Below are 20,557 nucleotides of genomic sequence, written 5' to 3'. Positions count from 1 at the left end.
TATTCCCAAACCAGGAGCGATCCCACAGGAGGCTGGGTTCCTTCAGAGGACTCTTCGCAGCCCGCTTCATTTATTGTAACCCAAGTTTACTGTATTCGGAGTTTATTCATCACGGTTCTGATGAAACTTATTGCGCTTGTAACTTGTTCTTACAAGTCTGCGGTCTAGTTACATCTTGCCGGTATTCCTACCACCCTACATTTTATCATCATGAGCGTTAAAATCTTATCCTACAACGTCAGAGGCCTAAAGAGCCCAAAGAAACGATTTACGGTCTGGAGAGGAATTACGAGTAGCCATAAAGATCTTATTTGCTTACAAGAGACAAAATTTGCTAAAGATAATCATCCCAAATTTTATAATAAGAATTAACCGCACATCTTTGAATCACAAACGAAAAGGCTGGAGTAGCCACTATTATTAAAAATACTATCACTAATTAATTGAAGAACTACGCGACCCCGAAGGGAACTATCACATCTTGGTATGATACAGAATAATAGTCTCTGCACTATAGTGAATGTCTCCACACTAGTGATGAGCGAGGATACTCGCAAGGACTCGCCCGGGCATCTCAGTACTCGGGACGCTCGGAGCTCGGCGAGTTCTTGCGAGATGCTCAGGTCTCCTCCCTCTTTACAGAGCCAATGAACATGCAGGGATCGCCTGCCACTCTCTGTAATGCCATAGCCATGGTGGTTGTGGCATTACAGTGATTGGCTGGCCGCCGTCTATATCAGACCTGGCGCCGCCATGCTCGTCACGGTCACTCCGGATCAGACAGTGTAGGGAGAGGAGCTGCTGCTGAGCGAGGGAGAGATTTGCTTGTTTCTAGTTAGTGCAGGTGTACAGACGATATTAGAGACACATATCAATGTTAACAAACAGTCCTTCTGAGGACTAATCCATCTGCAGAGATATCAGGCAGGCAGGGTGTATATAGGCAGGCAGGGTATATAGGCAGGCAGGCAGTGTATATAGCAGACTGCAGTGCATATAGCACAAGAGGCTCCATTCCAGTTCTGCCTTCTGCTGCTGTTAGATATTTCTAGACATAGCCCCAGGTCTCAGGAATAATTTTTTTGGGATCTTAATCCTCATTATTTGCTTATAAAGCAATCCAGAGAACACCGTTTTTTCTGTGCCATTTGCTTGTTGGCACTGCAGAATACAGCCAGGTCCTTTCCATATTACAGCGCTAGAAATCCAGATATTTAAAATTGTGTTTTCTCCGTCACACAGATCACATATACAGTGCCTACAAGTAGTATTCAACCCCCTGCAGATTTAGCTGGTTTGATAAGATGCAAATAAGTTAGAGCCTTCAAACTGCAAATGAGAGTAGGTTTTATGAACAGAAGCATAAATCTTACAAACCAAAAAGTTATGTTGCTCAGTTGAATTTTATTAAATTTTAAACATAAAAGTGTGGGTCAATTATTATACAACCCCTATGTTTAATATTTTGTGGAATAACCCTTGTTTGCAATTACAGCTAATAATCGTCATTTATAAGACCTGATCAGGCCGGCACAGGTCTGTGGAGTTATCTTGGCCCACTCCTCCATGCAGATCTTCTCCAAGTTATCTAGGTTCTTTGGGTGTCTCATGTGGACTTTATTCTTGAGCTCCTTCCACAAGTTTTCAATTGGGTTAAGGTCAGGAGACTGACTAGGCCACTCCAACACCTTGACTTTTTCCCTCTTGAACCAGGCCTTGGTTTTCTTGGCTGTGTGCTTTGGGTCGTTGTCTTGTTGGAAGATGAAATTACGACCCATCTTAAGATCCTTGATGGAGGAGCGGAGGTTCTTGGCCAAAATCTCCAGGTAGTCCGTGCTATCCATCTTCCCATGGATGCGGACCAGATGGCCAGGCCCCTTGGCTGAGAAACAGCCCCACAGCATGATGCTGCCACCACCATGCTTGACTGTAGGGATGGTATTCTTGGGGTCGTATGCAGTGCCATCCAGTCTCCAAACGTCACGTGTGTGGTTGGCACCAAAGATCTCGATCTTGGTCTCATCAGACCATAGAACCTTGAACCAGTCTGTCTCAGAGTCCTCCAAGTGATCATGAGCAAACTGTAGACGAGCCTTGACATGACGCTTTGATAGTAAAGGTACCTTACGGGCTCGTCTGGAACGGAGACCATTGCGGTGGAGTACGTTACTTATGGTATTGACTGAAACCAATGTCCCCACTGCCATGAGATCTTCCCAGAGCTCCTTCCTTGTTGTCCTTGGGTTAGCCTTGACTCTTCTGACAAGCCTGGCCTCGGCACGGGAGGACACTTTCAAAGGCTGTCCTGGCCGTGGAAGGCTAACAGTAGTTCCATAAGCCTTCCACTTACGGATGATGCTCCCAACAGTGGAGACAGGTAGGCCCAACTCCTTGGAAAGGGTTTTGTACCCCTTGCCAGCCTTGTGACCCTCCACAATCTTGTCTCTGATGGCCTTGAAATGCTCCTTTGTCTTTCCCATGTTGACCATGTCTGAGTGCTGTTCACAAGTTTGGGGAGGGTCTTAAATAGTCAGAAAAGGCTGGCAAAAGAGATCTTTAATCCACACATGTGAAGCTCATTATTCTTGGTGCCTGAACTACTTATTAATACTTTAGGGGGACCAAACAGAATTCTTGTGGTTTGAGGGGTTGAATAATAAATGACACTCTGAATTAACTTTTTACGTTTTAAAAAAAAAAACAAAAAAAACAAAACAAAATTTGCTGCAGTGCATTTCCCACTTCCAGGCTGATCTACAGTACAAATGTCACAATGCCAAGTTACTTCCGCATGTGTCAACCAGCTAAATCTGCAGGGGGTTGAATACCACTTGTAGGCACTGTACGTATTCAGAAAATACTGCCATTTCTGACCTCCATTAAAAAAAATTTTTCAGTGTGTCAGCAAAGTTTTTGACACCGGTTTGCTGTTCAAAATAGTTACCTACAGATCAGGTATTTAAAACTGTGGTTTGTCTGTCACACGGATCACATAACTTCGCTCCAAATCCAGCCATTTGTAGTGAGCGTGGAAGATATTGTCCTCCATTTAAAATAGGCAAGGCACGTGGCAAGGGACGGGGAACTGGACAAGATGGTGATTGTGCATGCAGAGGACAAGGCCGTGACCGTGGGCAAGCTGAAATTATGCCACAACAAACACCCACATCTTCTCGCCCGACCTTCCTGTCCCAATTAATAGGGGACCGCAGAACACCACTATTGAACACAAAGCAGTGTGAAAAGGTTGCTGGTTGGATAGCAGATAATGCTTCCAGTCACTTAGCCACCACCACCACCCTGTCTTTCACAAGGTCAAGTCTCAGTAGCCGTGAATCTGGACCGCATATTCCTCACCCTGATCCTCCTTCCGTCCACCATGCCGAGTGCCCAGAGACAACTGATCCCACACTTGGACCCTCTGAAGAGCTGTTCACTTTTCCATTTATAGATTCGGGCATCTCGCCCGGTCCACTTGAAGCGGGGCAAGAGGAGATCGCATGTAGCAATGCCCAAATATTTGAGCAGCCACGGTCACACGAAGGCGACAGTGGGAAAGTGTCACAAGAGGTGGATGACGATGAGACAATTGCCAGATAGTCAAGAGGAGGACCAGGGTGCAGAACTGGAAGACGAGGTGGTGGATGATCTAGTAACTGACCCAACGTGGCAGGAGGACATGCAGAGCGAGGAGAGCAGCACACAGGGGGAGGGAGGCAGAGCACACCAACAGGCAAGAACAAGCAGTGTGGTGGCCGCAGACAGAAGGTAGGCAACCGTTCCCCGTAACACCAACACGAAGGAAGTTGCCAGTACAACTGTTAGATCTTCCCGAGACTGGTTGTTTTTTAAAGACTCTTGCCGATAACTCCAAAAAGGCCATTTGCACCACCTGCCAGGCCAGCATCAGCAGGAGTGGCAAAACGACCAGCCTGACCACCACCAGCATGATCAGGCACATGGCAGCAAAGCACCCGATTTTGTGGGCCGAACACCAGGGTCTAGGAACAGTGTCTGCAGGTGGAACCATTGCTTCTTCCGCTGTTGTGCATGCAAGCCAATCCCCTGTCCATAGTGCATGTGAAGATGCCTCCTGCCCTGCACCTGTCGTTGCACACTCGCAAGTAGCAGCATCAGGAAGCACGTCCACGTCCTTGTCCCAGCGCAGCATTCAGTTGTCCATACCCCAGTCCTTGGAACGCAAGCGCAAATACGAAGCCAACGCCTCACAGGCCACACTACTAAAATTCCCACATTTTGCGACTGCTTGAGCTCAAAATGTTGCCTTTTAAGCTGGAAGCACTGCAGCACTGCCTCGGCCAAGCGGCAACAGGCTGTGTTGAAGCTAATATGCTTAGGTGACAAAAAGCACAATGCTGAAGAGTTGTGGACAGCTCTGAAAGAGCAGGCAGATCTGTGGCTCACACCGCTGAACCTACAGCCAGGCATGGTCAGGTGTGACAATGGCCGGAACCTGGTGGCAGCTCTGAGGTGAGCTCACACACGTACCATGCCTGGCCCATGTGCTAAACCTTGTGGTTCAGCAGTTTCTCAAATCCTACTCTGAGCTGCTTGTTAAAGTACACCGCCTGTGTGCCCATTTTAGAAAGTCAGCTACAGCTTTCGCCGCCCTTGCAGTGTTTCAGCAGTGTTTACAGCTTCCGGCTCACCGACTGGTGTATGATGTCCCCACGCGTTGGAACGGATTTGTGAGCAGAAGAGGGCAGTTGTTGACTACCTGCATCAACAAGGCCGTCAGTATTCAGGTCAGACTCCACACATAAGACCTCAGGAGTGGACATGGATGTCAGACATATGTACCATCCTCCAAAACTTTAAGGACTCCACCAAGATGGTGAGCGGCGATGACGCCATAATTAGTGTCACCATCCCGCTTCTCTGTCTTCTGAAACGCTCTCTGCTCACAATCAAAGAGGATGCATTGCAGGCGGAGCACGATGAGATGGAGCAAGGAACCATACAGGGTGATTACACAGCCCAGCCTCATCTCATCCCAACCTGGATTGGATGACAATGAGGAAGAGTAGGAGGAAGAACAGGAGCTAGTTTCATGCGCTATAGACGGTACTACCTGCACAACCGTCATACCGTCTGTTCAGCGCGGATGGCCTGAGGACAGAGAGGAGAAGGATGAGAGCATTGTCAGTCGTCCTCTTGGTGAGGACACTGAAGTCTTGCTTCTTTGCAGTCTGGCACACATGGCTGAGTTTATGTTACGCTGCCTTTCCCATGACCCTCGCGTTCTCAGAATTTTGGGTGACAGTCATTACTGGTTGGTGACACTTCTAGACCCACGCTACAAGGAGAACTTTCTATCTCAACTTCTCAACACCACCGAATGATAGCAGCATAACAAACTCCAATCCAGTGTCTTTTCTTGGGAGGTGTATTCCCATGCACCTCCTCACACCCACACATGGGTATACGCTTCCTGACTTTGGCTATTTGCTCTTGTCCTCCTCCTTCTCCTCATCCTCCACCACCATATCACCAGGGTGACCGTGGTCAGTGATACAACACTCACATAATTTTTTTATAGTGTGTTTATGATGCCCGTAAATTTTTTTTTTTTTTATACAGTATGTTCATGTGTACCCCCCAGGGGTAAATGTTTGTCAGCCAATACACTTAGTGCATGGGCATTACAAGTATAGGAGACCCGCTCCTTTCTAATGGGAACAGTTTCTTATGAGTCCCTCTACGTCTCTTCCAAGGGGCACTGGAGTGCCTACCAATTTTTGGCAGCCGTTGCTTCACTGCATAGGCCAACACAATGGGAGACCCACTTCCTAATAATGGGAACATTGTTTTCAGGAGGCCCTCTGACCTCCACATCTCTTCCAAGGGGCATTGGAGTAGGTCCAAATTTTGGGCAGCCCTGCCATTCACTGCATACGCAATAACAGTATAGGAGACCCACTCTTTAGTAATGGGAACAACAAAGCATAACAGGCTGATGGCACTTTAAGAATAGTAAAGGCCGCCTGATGGAACTATAAAAATAGGCTTTGTGATTTTCAGAGTCCCTCCATCATAAATAAAATAGGACGTGTCTGATGAAGTGTCACACACCACATGGCCAGATAAGGTTGTAAAATGACATTTCCCGGTGAATGCATTTGTCACGGTTGAGAGTAATGCAAAAGTGCAAAAACTAATCAAAAACACTACGTTTTTGTATGTTTTATTGTGAGTCCGTAAAAATGGCGTAATACTCTGACAACGTTGTTGACAGCAGTGACTTGGGAGTCAGAAATGCTTCCAGGGGTCTTCCCCATGCTGTCCCCATGTCAGTTGAGCACTGTTCCCATCGATTTGGACAATTTTTAGGTCCTCTGCAGACTGCCGGGGGGAGCCGCCTGAAAAATGCTGGAGTTTCCCATAGACTTACATTGGGCTCGTTGCTCGGGTCGACTCGAGCAACGAACACCGGAGCATTTTAGTGCTCGCCCATCACTACTACACAAACAGGATACATCTCCAATTTCTTGACAAGCTACTGAAAAACATACAAACTATTAGAAAGGGAGAGATAATGCTACTTGGAGACTTCAATATGGTGGCAGACGCCACTCTCAGCAGACGCCACTCTCAGCAGACGCCACTCTCAGCAGACGCCACTCTCAGCAGACGCCACTCTCAGCTGGCTGATCAAAAACGAGTTATTGCATCGACACCTCGTCACGAGAATACACTCACTACTCAGATGTACATAACTTCTTCCCGTATGGACCTAATTTTAACAGATGACTTTACTTTACCTAGATTTAACAAAACCAACATCCTAAGTAAATCCATTCCCATCACCCCCCAAGTTGCTGGGGAAATTAACTTAGGCCCCTTCACCCTCATGCAAAATAATTTCCTATGCAAATGTAACTCAACTTTGTTACAAATCCCAGATTACAAAACTGAAATAGAAAAAGCATTAAAACTATTTTCAAGAAAATTCTCCCGATGACATTAATCCTTTCACTTTCTGGAACGCACATAAAGCAGTAATAAGAGGAGTCTTGATGCAAATTGCTTCAAGGCACAAGAGGAAAAAGAGAGAAAATAAAACTTCTTCAATCCCAAATAAAAGCTAAAGAAGACTTGCAATCTACCCTCCTCTAATACCCATCTGGAGATCTGAAATCATCTCCTCCTATGACTATTTATTACATCTTCCCTCAACGAACCCCCTGGATTCACGAGGAGTCGCTGAAAACAAGACAGAATTAAACGTAGAATAGACAAAACGAAATCCCCTCCTGGTGAGAATAACCCTAACCGTTACAACCTAAAGTGAGACTCCACCACACCCCGTCCAGACCAAAACACCATCAGATCATTTCTGTCAGACTGAAACCTCTCAAACATCAACCCCCTAGATTGAGACTCATCAGCCCCTTCTCCACAGAAGAAGTCGTAGACACTATTCGTAAATGAAAACCTCATGAATCCCCAGGCCCTGATGGGTTCATGAATATTTTACATTTTTTTCCCCACAACTACTATCTCCCCATTTAACCACCGTTTTTAACCTAGCTTTCCTTCAAGGCTCTTTCCCCAAAGAAATGTTAGAAGCAACAGTTATGATCCCGAAAGGAGAGCGTGACCAGGTAGATAACTATAGACCCATCTCCCTTATAAACCGCGACATAAAAACTTACTCCAAGATACTAGCTGACAGGATGAATAACATCCTCCCCCACTTATTAACAATGACCAGACTGGGTTTGTAGAAGGCCGACAAGCACCTGATGGTACAAGGAGACTTATTAACATTGTTAACGCTTCAAATTCCCCCTTGGTCTTTCTCACCCTTGATGCGGAGAAGGCATTTGATGCTCAACTGGGAATATCTAAAGAGAACTCTCTCTAAATACGGCTTTAATGACACATTTTTAGCATTCATCTTTGCTCTTTACTCCAATCCTAGAGCGAAAATTTACACTAACAACCACCTGTCCACGTCATTCCCAGTCACAAATGGCACTAGACGGGGATGCCCCCTCTCCCCTCTTTTATTTGTATTGGCTATGGACCCCTTTGCACAAAATATTGGAAACAACCCATCGATCACCGGATTCCATCACGTCCCTTCAAAACCAGTCTATTTGCTGATGATCTTCTGCTTAGGGTCAGACTCTCTCAATTCTGTCGGAGAACTTTAACAATTCTTGGCTCTTTTTCGTCTCTGGTTTTAAAATTAATTGCAAAAAATCCAAAATACTTCACTTCAATTTAAGGGACCACATAATTAACAAAATAAAAAAATTAACATTTGGTTGGGAGGAGAAAGATTCCATACCTGGGTATAACCTTCACAAAAAATATAAAGTCCACAACTTCCGCCAACTTAGAAAATATCATTAAAATCATAACCAGTGACCTTTCTAGATGTAAGAATTCTGACCTCTCCTGGGTAGGAAAAATTTTGGCAATTAAAACATTCATACTCCCCAAAATTCTCTATATATTCAGAACCCTTCCGCTTATTTCTTCTTCCTTCCTTTAAAATTTAATCAACTCTTTTGTGTAACTACAAGAAGGCCAGAGTTTCTTCAGACATACTCTATAAGAACAAGTACAATGGAGGTTTGGGACGCCCCCATATATCGGCTTACTACTTTACTAACCTGGTTAAGTGTATACCGGCCTAGACAAGAACCCACCTGGTTACACCTAGAAACAGTAACTGTCCCCTCCAAGACTTCTTACACAAACACCTCTTAACTAGTGTTGAGCCACCCCCGTAGTGTTCGGGTTCGGTTCGGTTCGTCGAACACCGGGATGTTCGAGGAACTGTTCGTCGAACACCTTAGAACACCGTCGAACACCGTTAAAACCAATGGCAGGCAAACAAAAACACATAGGAACACATAGAAAACACCTTCAAAGGTGTCCAAAAGCTGACAAACTGCTCAGAAGACGCTTTCTTTAAAAAAGCCGGCCGGCAATTCAGCAGCGGCATACACCGGTACCCGACAATTTAGACATGAAGGAATAGAGCATCACACATAGATTAGATAGATAGAAACATGTCAGTCACATATATATGAAGTACAGTGACAGTGTTGCTTACTGTACTTGTCATTTACTGCAAAGGATTTATTAAAAAAAATAGTGTTTTCATGCACCGTCTCTTTAAAAAAGCCGGCTGGCAATTCAGCATCTGTACCCGACAATTTAGAATAGAAGGAATAGAGAATCACACATAGATTAGATAGATAGAAACATGTCAGCCACATATATACGAAGTACAGTGACAGTGTTGCTTACTGTACTTGTCATTTAGTGTAAAGGATTTATTAAAAAATATAATAGTGTTTTCATGCACCGTCTCTTTAAAATAGCCGGCCGGCAATTCAGCAGCGGTACCCGACAATTTATAACAGACAGAATAGACCTTCACACATAGATAGAAACATGTCAGTCACATATATAATAAGTACAGTGACAGTGTTGGTTACTGTACTTGTCATTTAGTATTAAAATAAAGGATTTATTATTAAAAAAAATTGGCGTGGGGTTCCCCGTAATTTTAGTCTCTAGCGGAGGTTAAGCAGACGGCTGGGGCAGATGTTTGAAGCCTGGGAAGGGGGCAATACCCACGGAGCTTCCCAGGCTACTAATATCAGCCCCCAGCTGAATACCTAGCCTTTACTAGCTATTAAAATGGAGGACCCCCCCCAAAAAAATGACATGGGGTCCCCCCTAATTTAATAGCTAGCAAAGGCTAGGCAGACAGCTGGGGGCTGATATTAATAGCCCAGGAAGGGAGCCATGAATATAGGCCCCCTCCCAGGCTAGAAACACCAGCCGTCAGCCGCCCCAGAAATGGCGCATTCATAGGATGCGCCAATTCTGGCACTTAGCCTCGCTCTTCCACGCTGCCCTGGTGCGGTGGCAGGGGGTAATAGGGTTGGGGTTGATGTCAGCTTATAATGCCAGCTGACATCAAGCCCAGGTTAGTAATGGAGAGGTGTCTATAAGACACCCCCATTACTAACCCCATAGTAAAAGTTAAAAGAAAACACAAACACCCAGAATAAAGTCCTTTAATTGAAATAAAGACACAATTCTTTATTGTTCTAAATTAAACCATACTTACCGTCACACCCATTCCAGCTGAAGCCAACGATCTCCTGCAATAAAAGTAAAATAATAAAGCAACCTCATCCTTACCTTTCCATGGTTCCCACGACAGCTTCAGCTCTGCTACATCGAGATGACAGGCTGGACCGCAGCAGAAAGCTGCCATCCAGCAGACACTGAGAAGCGCAGGCATGCTTGCGCTCCTCAGTGTCTGACTGTGACGGCATCCAGATGAGCCGACAATGAACTCGGCTCACCTCAAGTACGTCACTGACAGCGTGGGAAAATTCTCCTGCACTCAGCGCTTCAGCGTGAGAATTTTCCCACGCTGTCAGTGACGTGCATGAGGTGAGCAGAGTTCATTGGACATGACCTCGGCTCATCTGGATGCCGTCACAGCCAGACACTGAGTAGCGCAAGCATGCCTGCGCTTCTCAGTGTCTGCGGGATGACAGGCTGGATGGCAGCGTTCTGCTGCGGTCCAGCCTGTCATCTCGATGTAGCAGAGCTGAAGCTGTCGTGGGAGCCATGGAAAGGTAAGGATGAGGTTGCTTTATTATTTTACTTTTATTGCAGGAGATCGTTGGCTTCAGCTGGAATGGGCGTGGCGGTAAGTATGGTTTAATTTAGAACAATAAAGAATTGTGTGTTTATTTCAATTAAAGGACTTTTTTCTGGGTGTTGTGTTTTTTTTAAATACTTTACTAGAAATTCATGGTGGTCATGTCTAATATTGGCGTGACCCCATGAATTTCGGGCTTAGGGCCAGCTGATAATGCCAAGCTGGCCTTAACCCCTTTATTACCCAGTGAGCCACCGCACCAGGGCCCTGGATGAGTTGGGTACAGCGCCAGAAGATGGCGCTTCTATGAACGCGCCATTTTCCGGGGCGGCTGCGGACTGCAATTTGCAGCGGGTGGGGCCCAGAAAGCTTGGGCCTCCCTGCGCTGCGGATTCCAGCCCCCAGCTGCCTAGTTGTACCTGGCTGGACACAAAAATAGGGCGAAGCCCCACGCATTTTTTTTTTTAAATTCATGAAATTCATGGAATAGTTAAGAAAAAAAGGGCTTCCCTATATTGTTGTGTCCAACCAGGTACAAATAGGCAGCTGGTGGTTGGGAGCAGCCCGTTCCTGCCTGCTGTACCTGACTGGACACAAATATAGGGCGAAGCCCCACGTCAATTTTTTTTTCATTATTTCATGAATTTCATGAATTTAAAAAAAAAAATGCGTGGGGCTTCGCCCTATTTTTGTGCCCAGCCAGGTGCAACTAGGCAGCTGGGGGATGGAATCCGCAGCGCAGGGAGGCCCAAGCTTTCTGGGCCCCACCCGCTGCAAATTACAGTCCACAGCCGCCCCAGAAAATGGCGCGTTCATAGAAGCGCCATCTTCTGGCGCTGTACCCAACTCATCCAGGGCCCTGGTGCGGTGGCTCACTGGGTAATAAAGGGGTTAAGGCCAGCTTGGCATTATCAGCTGGCCCTAAGCCCGAAATTCATGGGGTCACGCCAATATTAGACATGACCACCATGAATTTCTAGTAAAGTATTTAAAAAAAACACAAACACCCAGAAAAAAGTCCTTTAATTGAAATAAACACACAATTCTTTATTGTTCTAAATTAAACCATACTTACCGTCACGCCCATTCCAGCTGAAGCCAATGTCTTCTGCAATAAAAGTAAAATAATAAAGCAACCTCATCCTTACCTTTCCATGGTTCCCACGACAGCTTCAGCTCTGCTACATCGAGATGACAGGCTGGACCGCAGCAGAAAGCTGCCATCCAGCCTGTCATCCCGCGGACACTCAGAAGCGCAGGCATGCTTGCGCTCCTCAGTGTCTCGCTGTGACGGCATAAAGATGAGACAAGCTCATGTCCAATGAACTCGGCGCACCTCATGCACGTCACTGACAGCGTGGGAAAATTCTCACGCTGAAGCGCTGAGTGCAGGAGAATTTTCCCACGCCGTCAGTGACGTGCATGAGGTGAGCCGAGTTCATTGGACATGACCTCGGCTCATCTGGATGCCGTCACAGCCAGACACTGCAGAGCGCAAGCATGCCTGCGCTTCTCAGTGTCCGCGGGATGACAGGCTGGATGGCAGCGTTCTGCTGCGGTCCAGCCTGTCATCTCGATGTAGCAGAGCTGAAGCTGTCGTGGGAACCATGGAAAGGTAAGGATGAGGTTGCTTTATTATTTTTCTTTTATTGCAGGAGATCGTTGGCTTCAGCTGGAATGGGTGTGACGGTAAGTATGGTTTAATTTAGAACAATAAAGGAATGTGTCTTTATTTCAATTAAAGGACTTTATTCTGGGTGTTTGTGTTTTCTTTTAACTTTGACTATGGGGTTAGTAATGGGGGTGTCTTATAGACGCCTCTCCATTACTAACCTGGGCTTGATGTCAGCTGGCATTATAAGCTGACATCAACCCCAACCCTATTACCCCCTGCCACCGCACCAGGGCAGCGTGGAAGAGCGAGGCTAAGTGCCAGAATTGGCGCATCCTATGGATGCGCCATTTCTGGGGCGGCTGACGGCTGGTGTTTCTAGCCTGGGAGGGGGCCAATATTCATGGCGCCCTTCCTGGGCTATTAATATCAGCCCCCAGCTGTCTGCCTAGCCTTTGATAGCTATTAAATTAGGGGGGACCCCACGTCATTTTTTTTGGGGGGGTCCTCCATTTTAATAGCTAGTAAAGGCTAGGTATTCAGCTGGGGGCTGATATTAGTAGCCTGGGAAGCTCCGTGGGTATTACCCCCTTCCCAGGCTTCAAACATCTGCCCCAGCTGTCTGTTTAACCTCCGCTAGAGACTAAAATTACGGGGAACCCCACGCCATTTTTTTTTAATAATAAATCCTTTATTTTAATACTAAATGACAAGTACAGTAACCAACACTGTCACTGTACTTATTATATATGTGACTGACATGTTTCTATCTATGTGTGAAGGTCTATTCTGTCTGTTATAAATTGTCGGGTACAGATGCTGAATTGCCAGCCGGCTTTTTTAAAGAGACGGTGCATGAAAACACTATTATTTTTTTTAATAAATCCTTTGCAGTAAATAACAAGTACAGTAATCAACACTGTCACTGTGCTTCATATATATGTGGCTGACATGTTTCTATCTATCTAATCTATGTGTGATTCTCTATTCCTTCTATTCTAAATTGTCGGGTACAGATGCTGAATTGCCGGCCGGCTTTTTTAAAGAGACGGTGCATGAAAACACTATTATATTTTTTAATAAATCCTTTACACTAAATGACAAGTACAGTAATCAACACTGTCACTGTACTTCATATATATGTGGCTGACATGTTTCTATCTATCTAATCTCTGTGTGAAGCTCTATTCTTTCGGTTCTAAATTGTCGGATACCGGTGTATGCCGCTGCTGAATTGCCGGCTTTTCATGTTTCACTGTGAGCACTGTTCCCATCGATTTGGGCAATCACTGTAATGCCACAACCACCATGGCTGTGGCATTACAGTGAGTGGCAGACAATCCCTGCATGATTGGTGCTCTAAATAGCGGCAGACATGCAGGACACGCTTTTGGTGCACGAACAGTTATCGAACATAACCTCGAACTGCCGAATTTTTTGCAAATCGTTCGGGTTCGTCGAACAACTCGAACACCGCCCAAAACAGCTCGAATTTGAGATTGGCGAACAGTTCTAGTCGAACACCGCTCATCTCTACTCTTTACATCCACTTTATGGGAACCTTCACCTCTATTAAGGCTTGGAAGATGCTGCTGAAACTCCACACAGGAACCAATACATTTGAACACGTTACATTTTTTCCCTTATCCCTCATTGCAACCATTTACAATCTTTCCGATCCCGCCTCATGGACCCAATCCGGCGCGGCAGGGGGGGGGGGGGGGGGGGGGGAGAGACGGCACGGCAGGGGGGGGGGGGGGGGGAGACGGCACGGCAGGGGGGGGGGAGAGACGGCACGGCAGGGGGGGGGAGAGACGGCACGGCAGGGGGGGGGGGGGAGACGGCACGGCAGGGGGGGGGGGGGGAGAGACGGCACGGCAGGGGGGGGGGGGGGGGGAGACGGCACGGCAGGGGGGGGGGGGGGGGAGACGGCACGGCAGGGGGGGGGGGAGAGACGGCACGGCAGGGGGGGGGGGAGAGACGGCACGGCAGGGGGGGGGGAGAGACGGCACGGCAGGGGGGGGGGGGGAGAGACGGCACGGCAGGGGGGGGGGGGGGGAGAGACGGCACGGCAGGGGGGGGGGGGAGACGGCACGGCAGGGGGGGGGGAGAGACGGCACGGCAGGGGGGGGGGGGGGGAGACGGCACGGAACGGGGGGGGGGGGGGAGACGGCACGGCAGGGGGGGGAGAGACGGCACGGCAGGGGGGGGAGAGACGGCACGGCAGGGGGGGGGGGGAGAGACGGCACGGCAGGGGGGGGGGGGGAGAGACGGCACGGCAGGGGGGGGGGGGGAGAGACGGCACGGCAGGGGGGGGGGAGAGACGGCACGGCAGGGGGGGGGGGGGGGAGAGACGGCACGGCAGGGGGGGGGGGGAGAGACGGCACGGCAGGGGGGGGGGGGGGGAGAGACGGCACGGCAGGGGGGGGGGGAGAGACGGCACGGCAGGGGGGGGGGGGGGAGAGACGGCACGGCAGGGGGGGGGGGGGAGAGACGGCACGGCAGGGGGGGGGGGGGAGAGACGGCACGGCGGGGGGGGGGGGGGGGGAGAGACGGCACGGCAGGGGGGGGGGGGGGGAGAGACGGCACGGCAGGGGGGGGGGGAGAGACGGCACGGCAGGGGGGGGGGGGGGAGAGACGGCACGGCAGGGGGGGGGGGGGGAGAGACGGCACGGCAGGGGGGGGAGAGACGGCACGGCAGGGGGGGGGGGGGGGGGAGACGGCACGGCAGGGGGGGGGGGGGGGAGAGACGGCACGGCAGGGGGGGGGGGGGGAGAGACGGCACGGCAGGGGGGGAGAGAAGGCACGGCAGGGGGTGGGGGGAGAGAAGGCACGGCAGGGGGGGGGGGGGGGAGAGAAGGCACGGCAGGGGGGGGGGGAGACGGCAGGGGGGGGGGGAGACGGCACGGCAGGGGGGGGGAGAGACGGCACGGCAGGGGGGGGGAGAGACACGGCACGGCAGGGGGGGGGAGAGACACGGCACGGCAGGGGGGGGGAGAGACACGGCACGGCAGGGGGGGGAGAGACACGGCACGGCAGGGGGGGGGAGAGACACGGCACGGCAGGGGGGGGGGAGAGAGACGGCACGGCAGGGGGGGGGGGAGAGAGACGGCACGGCAGGGGGGGGGGGGGGGAGAGACGGCACGGCAGGGGGGGGGGGGGGGGGAGAGACGGCACGGCAGGGGGGGGGGGGGGAGAGACGGCACGGCGGGGGGGGGGGGAGAGACGGCACGGCGGGGGGGGGGGGGAGAGACGGCACGGCAGGGGGGGGGGAGAGACGGCACGGCAGGGGGGGGGGGAGAGACGGCACGGCAGGGGGGGGGGGAGAGACGGCACGGCAGGGGGGGGGGGGAGACGGCACGGCAGGGGGGGGGGGGGGGGGAGAGACGGCACGGCAGGGGGGGGGGGGAGAGACGGCACGGCAGGGGGGGGGGGGAGAGACGGCACGGCAGGGGGGGGGGGAGAGACGGCACGGCAGGGGGGGAGGGAGAGACGGCACGGCAGGGGGGGGGGGGAGAGACGGCACGGCAGGGGGGGGGGGGGAGAGACGGCACAGCAGGGGGGGGAGAGACGGCACGGCAGGGGGGGGAGAGACGGCGCGGCAAGGGGGACGGGGACGGCGCGGCAAGGGGGACGGGGACGGCGCGGCAAGGGGGACGGGGACGGCGCGGCAAGGGGGACGGGGACGGCGCGGCAAGGGGGACGGGGACGGCGCGGCAAGGGGGACGGGGACGGCGCGGCAAGGGGGACGGGGACGGGCGCGGCAAGGGGGACGGGGACGGCGCGGCAAGGGGGACGGGGACGGCGCGGCAAGGGGGACGGGGACGGCGCGGCAAGGGGGACGGGGACGGCGCGGCAAGGGGGACGGGGACGGCGCGGCAAGGGGGACGGGGACGGCGCGGCAAGGGGGACGGGGACGGCGCGGCAAGGGGGACGGGGACGGCGCGGCAAGGGGGACGGGGACGGCGCGGCAAGGGGGACGGGGACGGCGCGGCAAGGGGGACGGGGACGGCGCGGCAAGGGGGACGGGGACGGCGCGGCAAGGGGGACGGGGACGGCGCGGCAAGGGGGACGGGGACGGCGCGGCAAGGGGGACGGGGACGGCGCGGCAAGGGGGACGGGGACGGCGCGGCAAGGGGGACGGGGACGGCGCGGCAAGGGGGACGGGGACGGCGCGGCAAGGGGGACGGGGACGGCGCGGCAAGGGGGACGGGGACGGCGCGGCAAGGGGGACGGGGACGGCGCGGCAAGGGGGACGGGGACGGCGCGGCAAGGGGGACGGGGACGGCGCGGCAAGGGGACGGGGACGGCGCGGCAAGGGGGACGGGGACGGCGCGGCAAGGGGGACGGGGACGGCGCGGCAAGGGGGACGGGGACGGCGCGGCAAGGGGGACGGGGACGGCGCGGCAAGGGGGACGGGGACGGCGCGGCAAGGGGGGGGGGGGGACGGCGCGGCAAGGGGGGGGGGGGACGGCGCGGCAAGGGGGGGGGGGGGACGGCGCGGCAAGGGGGGGGGGGGACGGCGCGGCAAGGGGGGGGGGACGGCGCGGCAAGGGGGGGGACGGCGCGGCAAGGGGGGACGGCGCGGCAAGGGGGGGACGGCGCGGCAAGGGGGGGGGGGCGGCGCAGCAAGGGGGATGGGGGGGAGACGGCGAGGCAGCATTCGCAGAAGGGACAAGGGGGCTGCTCAGATTCGCTCTCACACGTAGACAGACACTTAGTCTCACCCAGCTGCGCTCATCAGACTTCAGCTTCTCACAGAAGAAATCCGTCACCTTCTTCTCCCAGTCTCGAGACGTCTCCTCCTGAGCTGCAGAAAGATGAATTCATATTAATATCCGGGACAGAAGGAGCCGGCGTTACAGACACAGGACATCACACACACACACACGGCGACAACTGTCCCCCGCGACCCCCCCCTCCCCGTACGGGGTACAGGTCCCTGCGCCGCCTCCTCCCCCCAACCCCGTGTGGGGTACAGGTCCCCGCGCCCCCCCCCCCACCCAAGTGCGAGGTACAGGTCCCGCCCCCCCACCCAAGTGCGAGGTACAGGTCCCCGCGCCCCCCCCCACCCAAGTGCGAGGTACAGGTCCCCGTGCCTCCCCCCCCCGTCTTCACCTGTGTGGGGTACAAGTCCCCGTGCCGCCCCCCCGTCTCCCCCTGTGTGGGGTATAAGTCCCCGTGCCGCCCCCCGTCTCCCCTGTGTGGGGTATAAGTCCCCGTGCCGCCCCCCGTCTCCACCTGTGTGGGGTATAAGTCCCCGTGCCGCCCCCCGTCTCCACCTGTGTGGGGTATAAGTCCCCGTGCCGCCCCCCGTCTCCACCTGTGTGGGGTATAAGTCCCCGTGCCGCCCCCCGTCTCCACCTGTGTGGGGTATAAGTCCCCGTGCCGCCCCCCGTCTCCACCTGTGTGGGGTATAAGTCCCCGTGCCGCCCCCCGTCTCCACCTGTGTGGGGTATAAGTCCCCGTGCCGCCCCCCGTCTCCACCTGTGTGGGGTATAAGTCCCCGTGCCGCCCCCCGTCTCCACCTGTGTGGGGTATAAGTCCCCGTGCCGCCCCCCGTCTCCACCTGTGTGGGGTATAAGTCCCCGTGCCGCCCCCCGTCTCCCCCTGTGTGGGGTATAAGTCCCCGTGCCGCCCCCCGTCTCCACCTGTGTGGGGTATAAGTCCCCGTGCCGCCCCCCGTCTCCACCTGTGTGGGGTATAAGTCCCCGTGCCGCCCCCCGTCTCCACCTGTGTGGGGTATAAGTCCCCGTGCCGCCCCGCGTCTCCACCTGTGTGGGGTATAAGTCCCCGTGCCGCCCCCCATCTCCACCTGTGTGGGGTATAAGTCCCCGTGCCGCCCCCGTCTCCCCCCTGTGTGGGGTATAAGTCCCTGTGCCGCCCCCCGTCTCCACCTGTGTGGGGTATAAGTCCCTGTGCCGCCCCCCGTCTCCACCTGTGTGGGGTATAAGTCCCCGTGCCGCCCCCCGTCTCCACCTGTGTGGGGTATAAGTCCCCGTGCCGCCCCCCGTCTCCACCTGTGTGGGGTATAAGTCCCCGTGCCGCCCCCCGTCTCCCCCTGTGTGGGGTATAAGTCCCCGTGCCGCCCCCCGTCTCCACCTGTGTGGGGTATAAGTCCCTGTGCCGCCCCCCGTCTCCACCTGTGTGGGGTATAAGTCCCTGTGCCGCCCCCCGTCTCCCCCTGTGTGGGGTATAAGTACCCGTGCCGCCCCCCGTCTCCACCTGTGTGGGGTATAAGTCCCCGTGCCGCCCCCCGTCTCCCCCTGTGTGGGGTATAAGTCCCCGTGCCGCCCCCCGTCTCCACCTGTGTGGGGTATAAGTCCCCGTGCCGCCCCCCGTCTCCACCTGTGTGGGGTATAAGTCCCCGTGCCGCCCCCCGTCTCCACCTGTGTGGGGTATAAGTCCCCGTGCCGCCCCCCGTCTCCACCTGTGTGGGGTATAAGTCCCCGTGCCGCCCCCCGTCTCCACCTGTGTGGGGTATAAGTCCCTGTGCCGCCCCCCGTCTCCCCCTGTGTGGGGTATAAGTACCCGTGCCGCCCCCCGTCTCCACCTGTGTGGGGTATAAGTCCCCGTGCCGCCCCCCGTCTCCACCTGTGTGGGGTATAAGTCCCTGTGAAGCACATGCAGACATATGATAGGCCTGCGACATTTTGCGTCAGCGCTTCGGCCGCTGTGCACACACGCAGCATTACATCTGAGGTCAGGGCTGCGATACGGGGCGTGTCACTCACCGAACACGGCCTGCACCAGGCTGAGGGGGGCGCTGATCCAGTCGCCGGTACCGGAGCGCTGCATGTTACTATCCATACGGACAGACACCACGGGCTCCAGGAGATGGCGGGAAAATGCCGTCATGAGGGGCGTGGCCTTAATAAATAAGGGGCGTGGTCTCATATAGTTGGCCGTCTGCTATTCCGTGATGCGAGGCTCTGTGGTCACGTGTCACGTCTTCTCTTGTTCGCCACGCCTATGGGCGGGAAAATGATTGCAAATAGAAACCGGGTTCGTCAAAAATAAAGCGCCTATCAGTAACGCGCGTCTTCAGCCCCGCCCCCAGCTGCTATTGGTGGCTGCTTTCCTGGAGGCGGAGCAGACGGCAGAGAGCGCTATGATTGGACGGTTACTTGTCACTTTGCAGAGTTCTGGTTCGGAGACGTGGAGCTTGTGAACAGACATGGCGGAGAAGAGGACGACTGCGACCAGTGGGAATCTGCTGTTCTCCCCCTCAGAGCTCACCTTCTCCGTCCCCTTCATTCCTGTTAGCCGCTCCGGCCCCTTCTCCTCCGGTGAGAACATGAGCGGCGGAATGGCGGGGAGAGAGGAGACGGGTAATATCAGCCGAGGAGAGAGAGAGGAGACGGGTAATGTCAGCCGAGGAGAGAGAGAGAGAGGAGACGGGTAATATCAGCCGAGGAGAGAGAGAGGAGACGGGTAATATCAGCCGAGGAGAGAGAGAGGAGACTGGTAATGTCAGCCGAGGAGAGAGAGAGGAGACGGGTAATGTCAGCCGAGGAGAGAGAGAGGAGACGGGTAATGTCAGCCGAGGAGAGAGAGAGAGGAGACGGGTAATATCAGCCGAGGAGAGAGAGAGAGGAGACGGGTAATGTTAGCCGAGGAGAGAGAGAGGAGACGGGTAATATCAGCCGAGGAGAGGAGACGGGTAATGTCAGCCGAGGAGAGAGGAGAGGAGACGGGTAATGTCAGCCGAGGAGAGGAGACGGGTAACGTCAGCCGAGGAGAGGAGACGGGTAACGTCAGCCGAGGAGAGGAGACGGGTAACGTCAGCCGAGGAGAGGAGACGGGTAACGTCAGCCGAGGAGAGGAGACAGGTAACGTCAGCCGAGGAGAGGAGACGGGTAACGTCAGCCGAGGAGAGGAGACGGGTAACGTCAGCCGAGGAGAGGAGACGGGTAACGTCAGCCGAGGAGAGGAGACGGGTAACGTCAGCCGAGGAGAGGAGACGGGTAACGTCAGCCGAGGAGAGGAGACGGGTAACTTCAGCCGAGGAGAGGAGACGGGTAACGTCAGCCGAGGAGAGGAGACGGGTAACGTCAGCCGAGGAGAGGAGACGGGTAACGTCAGCCGAGGAGAGGAGACGGGTAACGTCAGCCGAGGAGAGGAGACGGGTAACGTCAGCCGAGGAGAGGAGACGGGTAACGTCAGCCGAGGAGAGGAGACGGGTAACGTCAGCCGAGGAGAGGAGACGGGTAACGTCAGCCGAGGAGAGGAGACGGGTAACGTCAGCCGAGGAGAGGAGACGGGTAACGTCAGCCGGG

At 54.1% G+C, this 20,557-nt stretch overlaps 2 protein-coding genes across 2 annotated transcripts in view; one reads left to right on the top strand and one right to left on the bottom strand.

Annotated features, from left to right (window-relative positions):
- The window catches only part of MCMBP (minichromosome maintenance complex binding protein), a 109,161-nt gene extending 89,987 nt beyond the window's left edge, over positions 1-19,174 (bottom strand). The window contains exons 1-2 of the mRNA XM_073684599.1: positions 19,013-19,174; positions 17,006-17,088 (exon numbers count right to left, since the gene is read on the bottom strand). Coding sequence (XP_073540700.1) covers positions 17,006-17,088; positions 19,013-19,136 — 207 coding nt within the window. The 5' untranslated portion in view covers positions 19,137-19,174. The remainder of the gene's footprint in view (positions 1-17,005; positions 17,089-19,012) is intronic.
- A 209-nt stretch (positions 19,175-19,383) lies between these two features.
- The window catches only part of SEC23IP (SEC23 interacting protein), a 208,178-nt gene continuing 207,004 nt past the window's right edge, over positions 19,384-20,557 (top strand). Inside the window, exon 1 of the mRNA XM_073684597.1 lies at positions 19,384-19,567. Coding sequence (XP_073540698.1) covers positions 19,456-19,567 — 112 coding nt within the window. The 5' untranslated portion in view covers positions 19,384-19,455. The remainder of the gene's footprint in view (positions 19,568-20,557) is intronic.

This window comes from Phyllobates terribilis, unplaced genomic scaffold (genome assembly GCF_046119375.1).
Source record: "Phyllobates terribilis strain yellow unplaced genomic scaffold, ASM4611937v1 Scaffold_5__5_contigs__length_657084704, whole genome shotgun sequence".
NCBI lineage: Eukaryota > Metazoa > Chordata > Amphibia > Anura > Dendrobatidae > Phyllobates > Phyllobates terribilis.
Note: the sequence above shows the minus strand (reverse complement) of the source record. Positions and strands in the feature narration are given on the sequence as shown.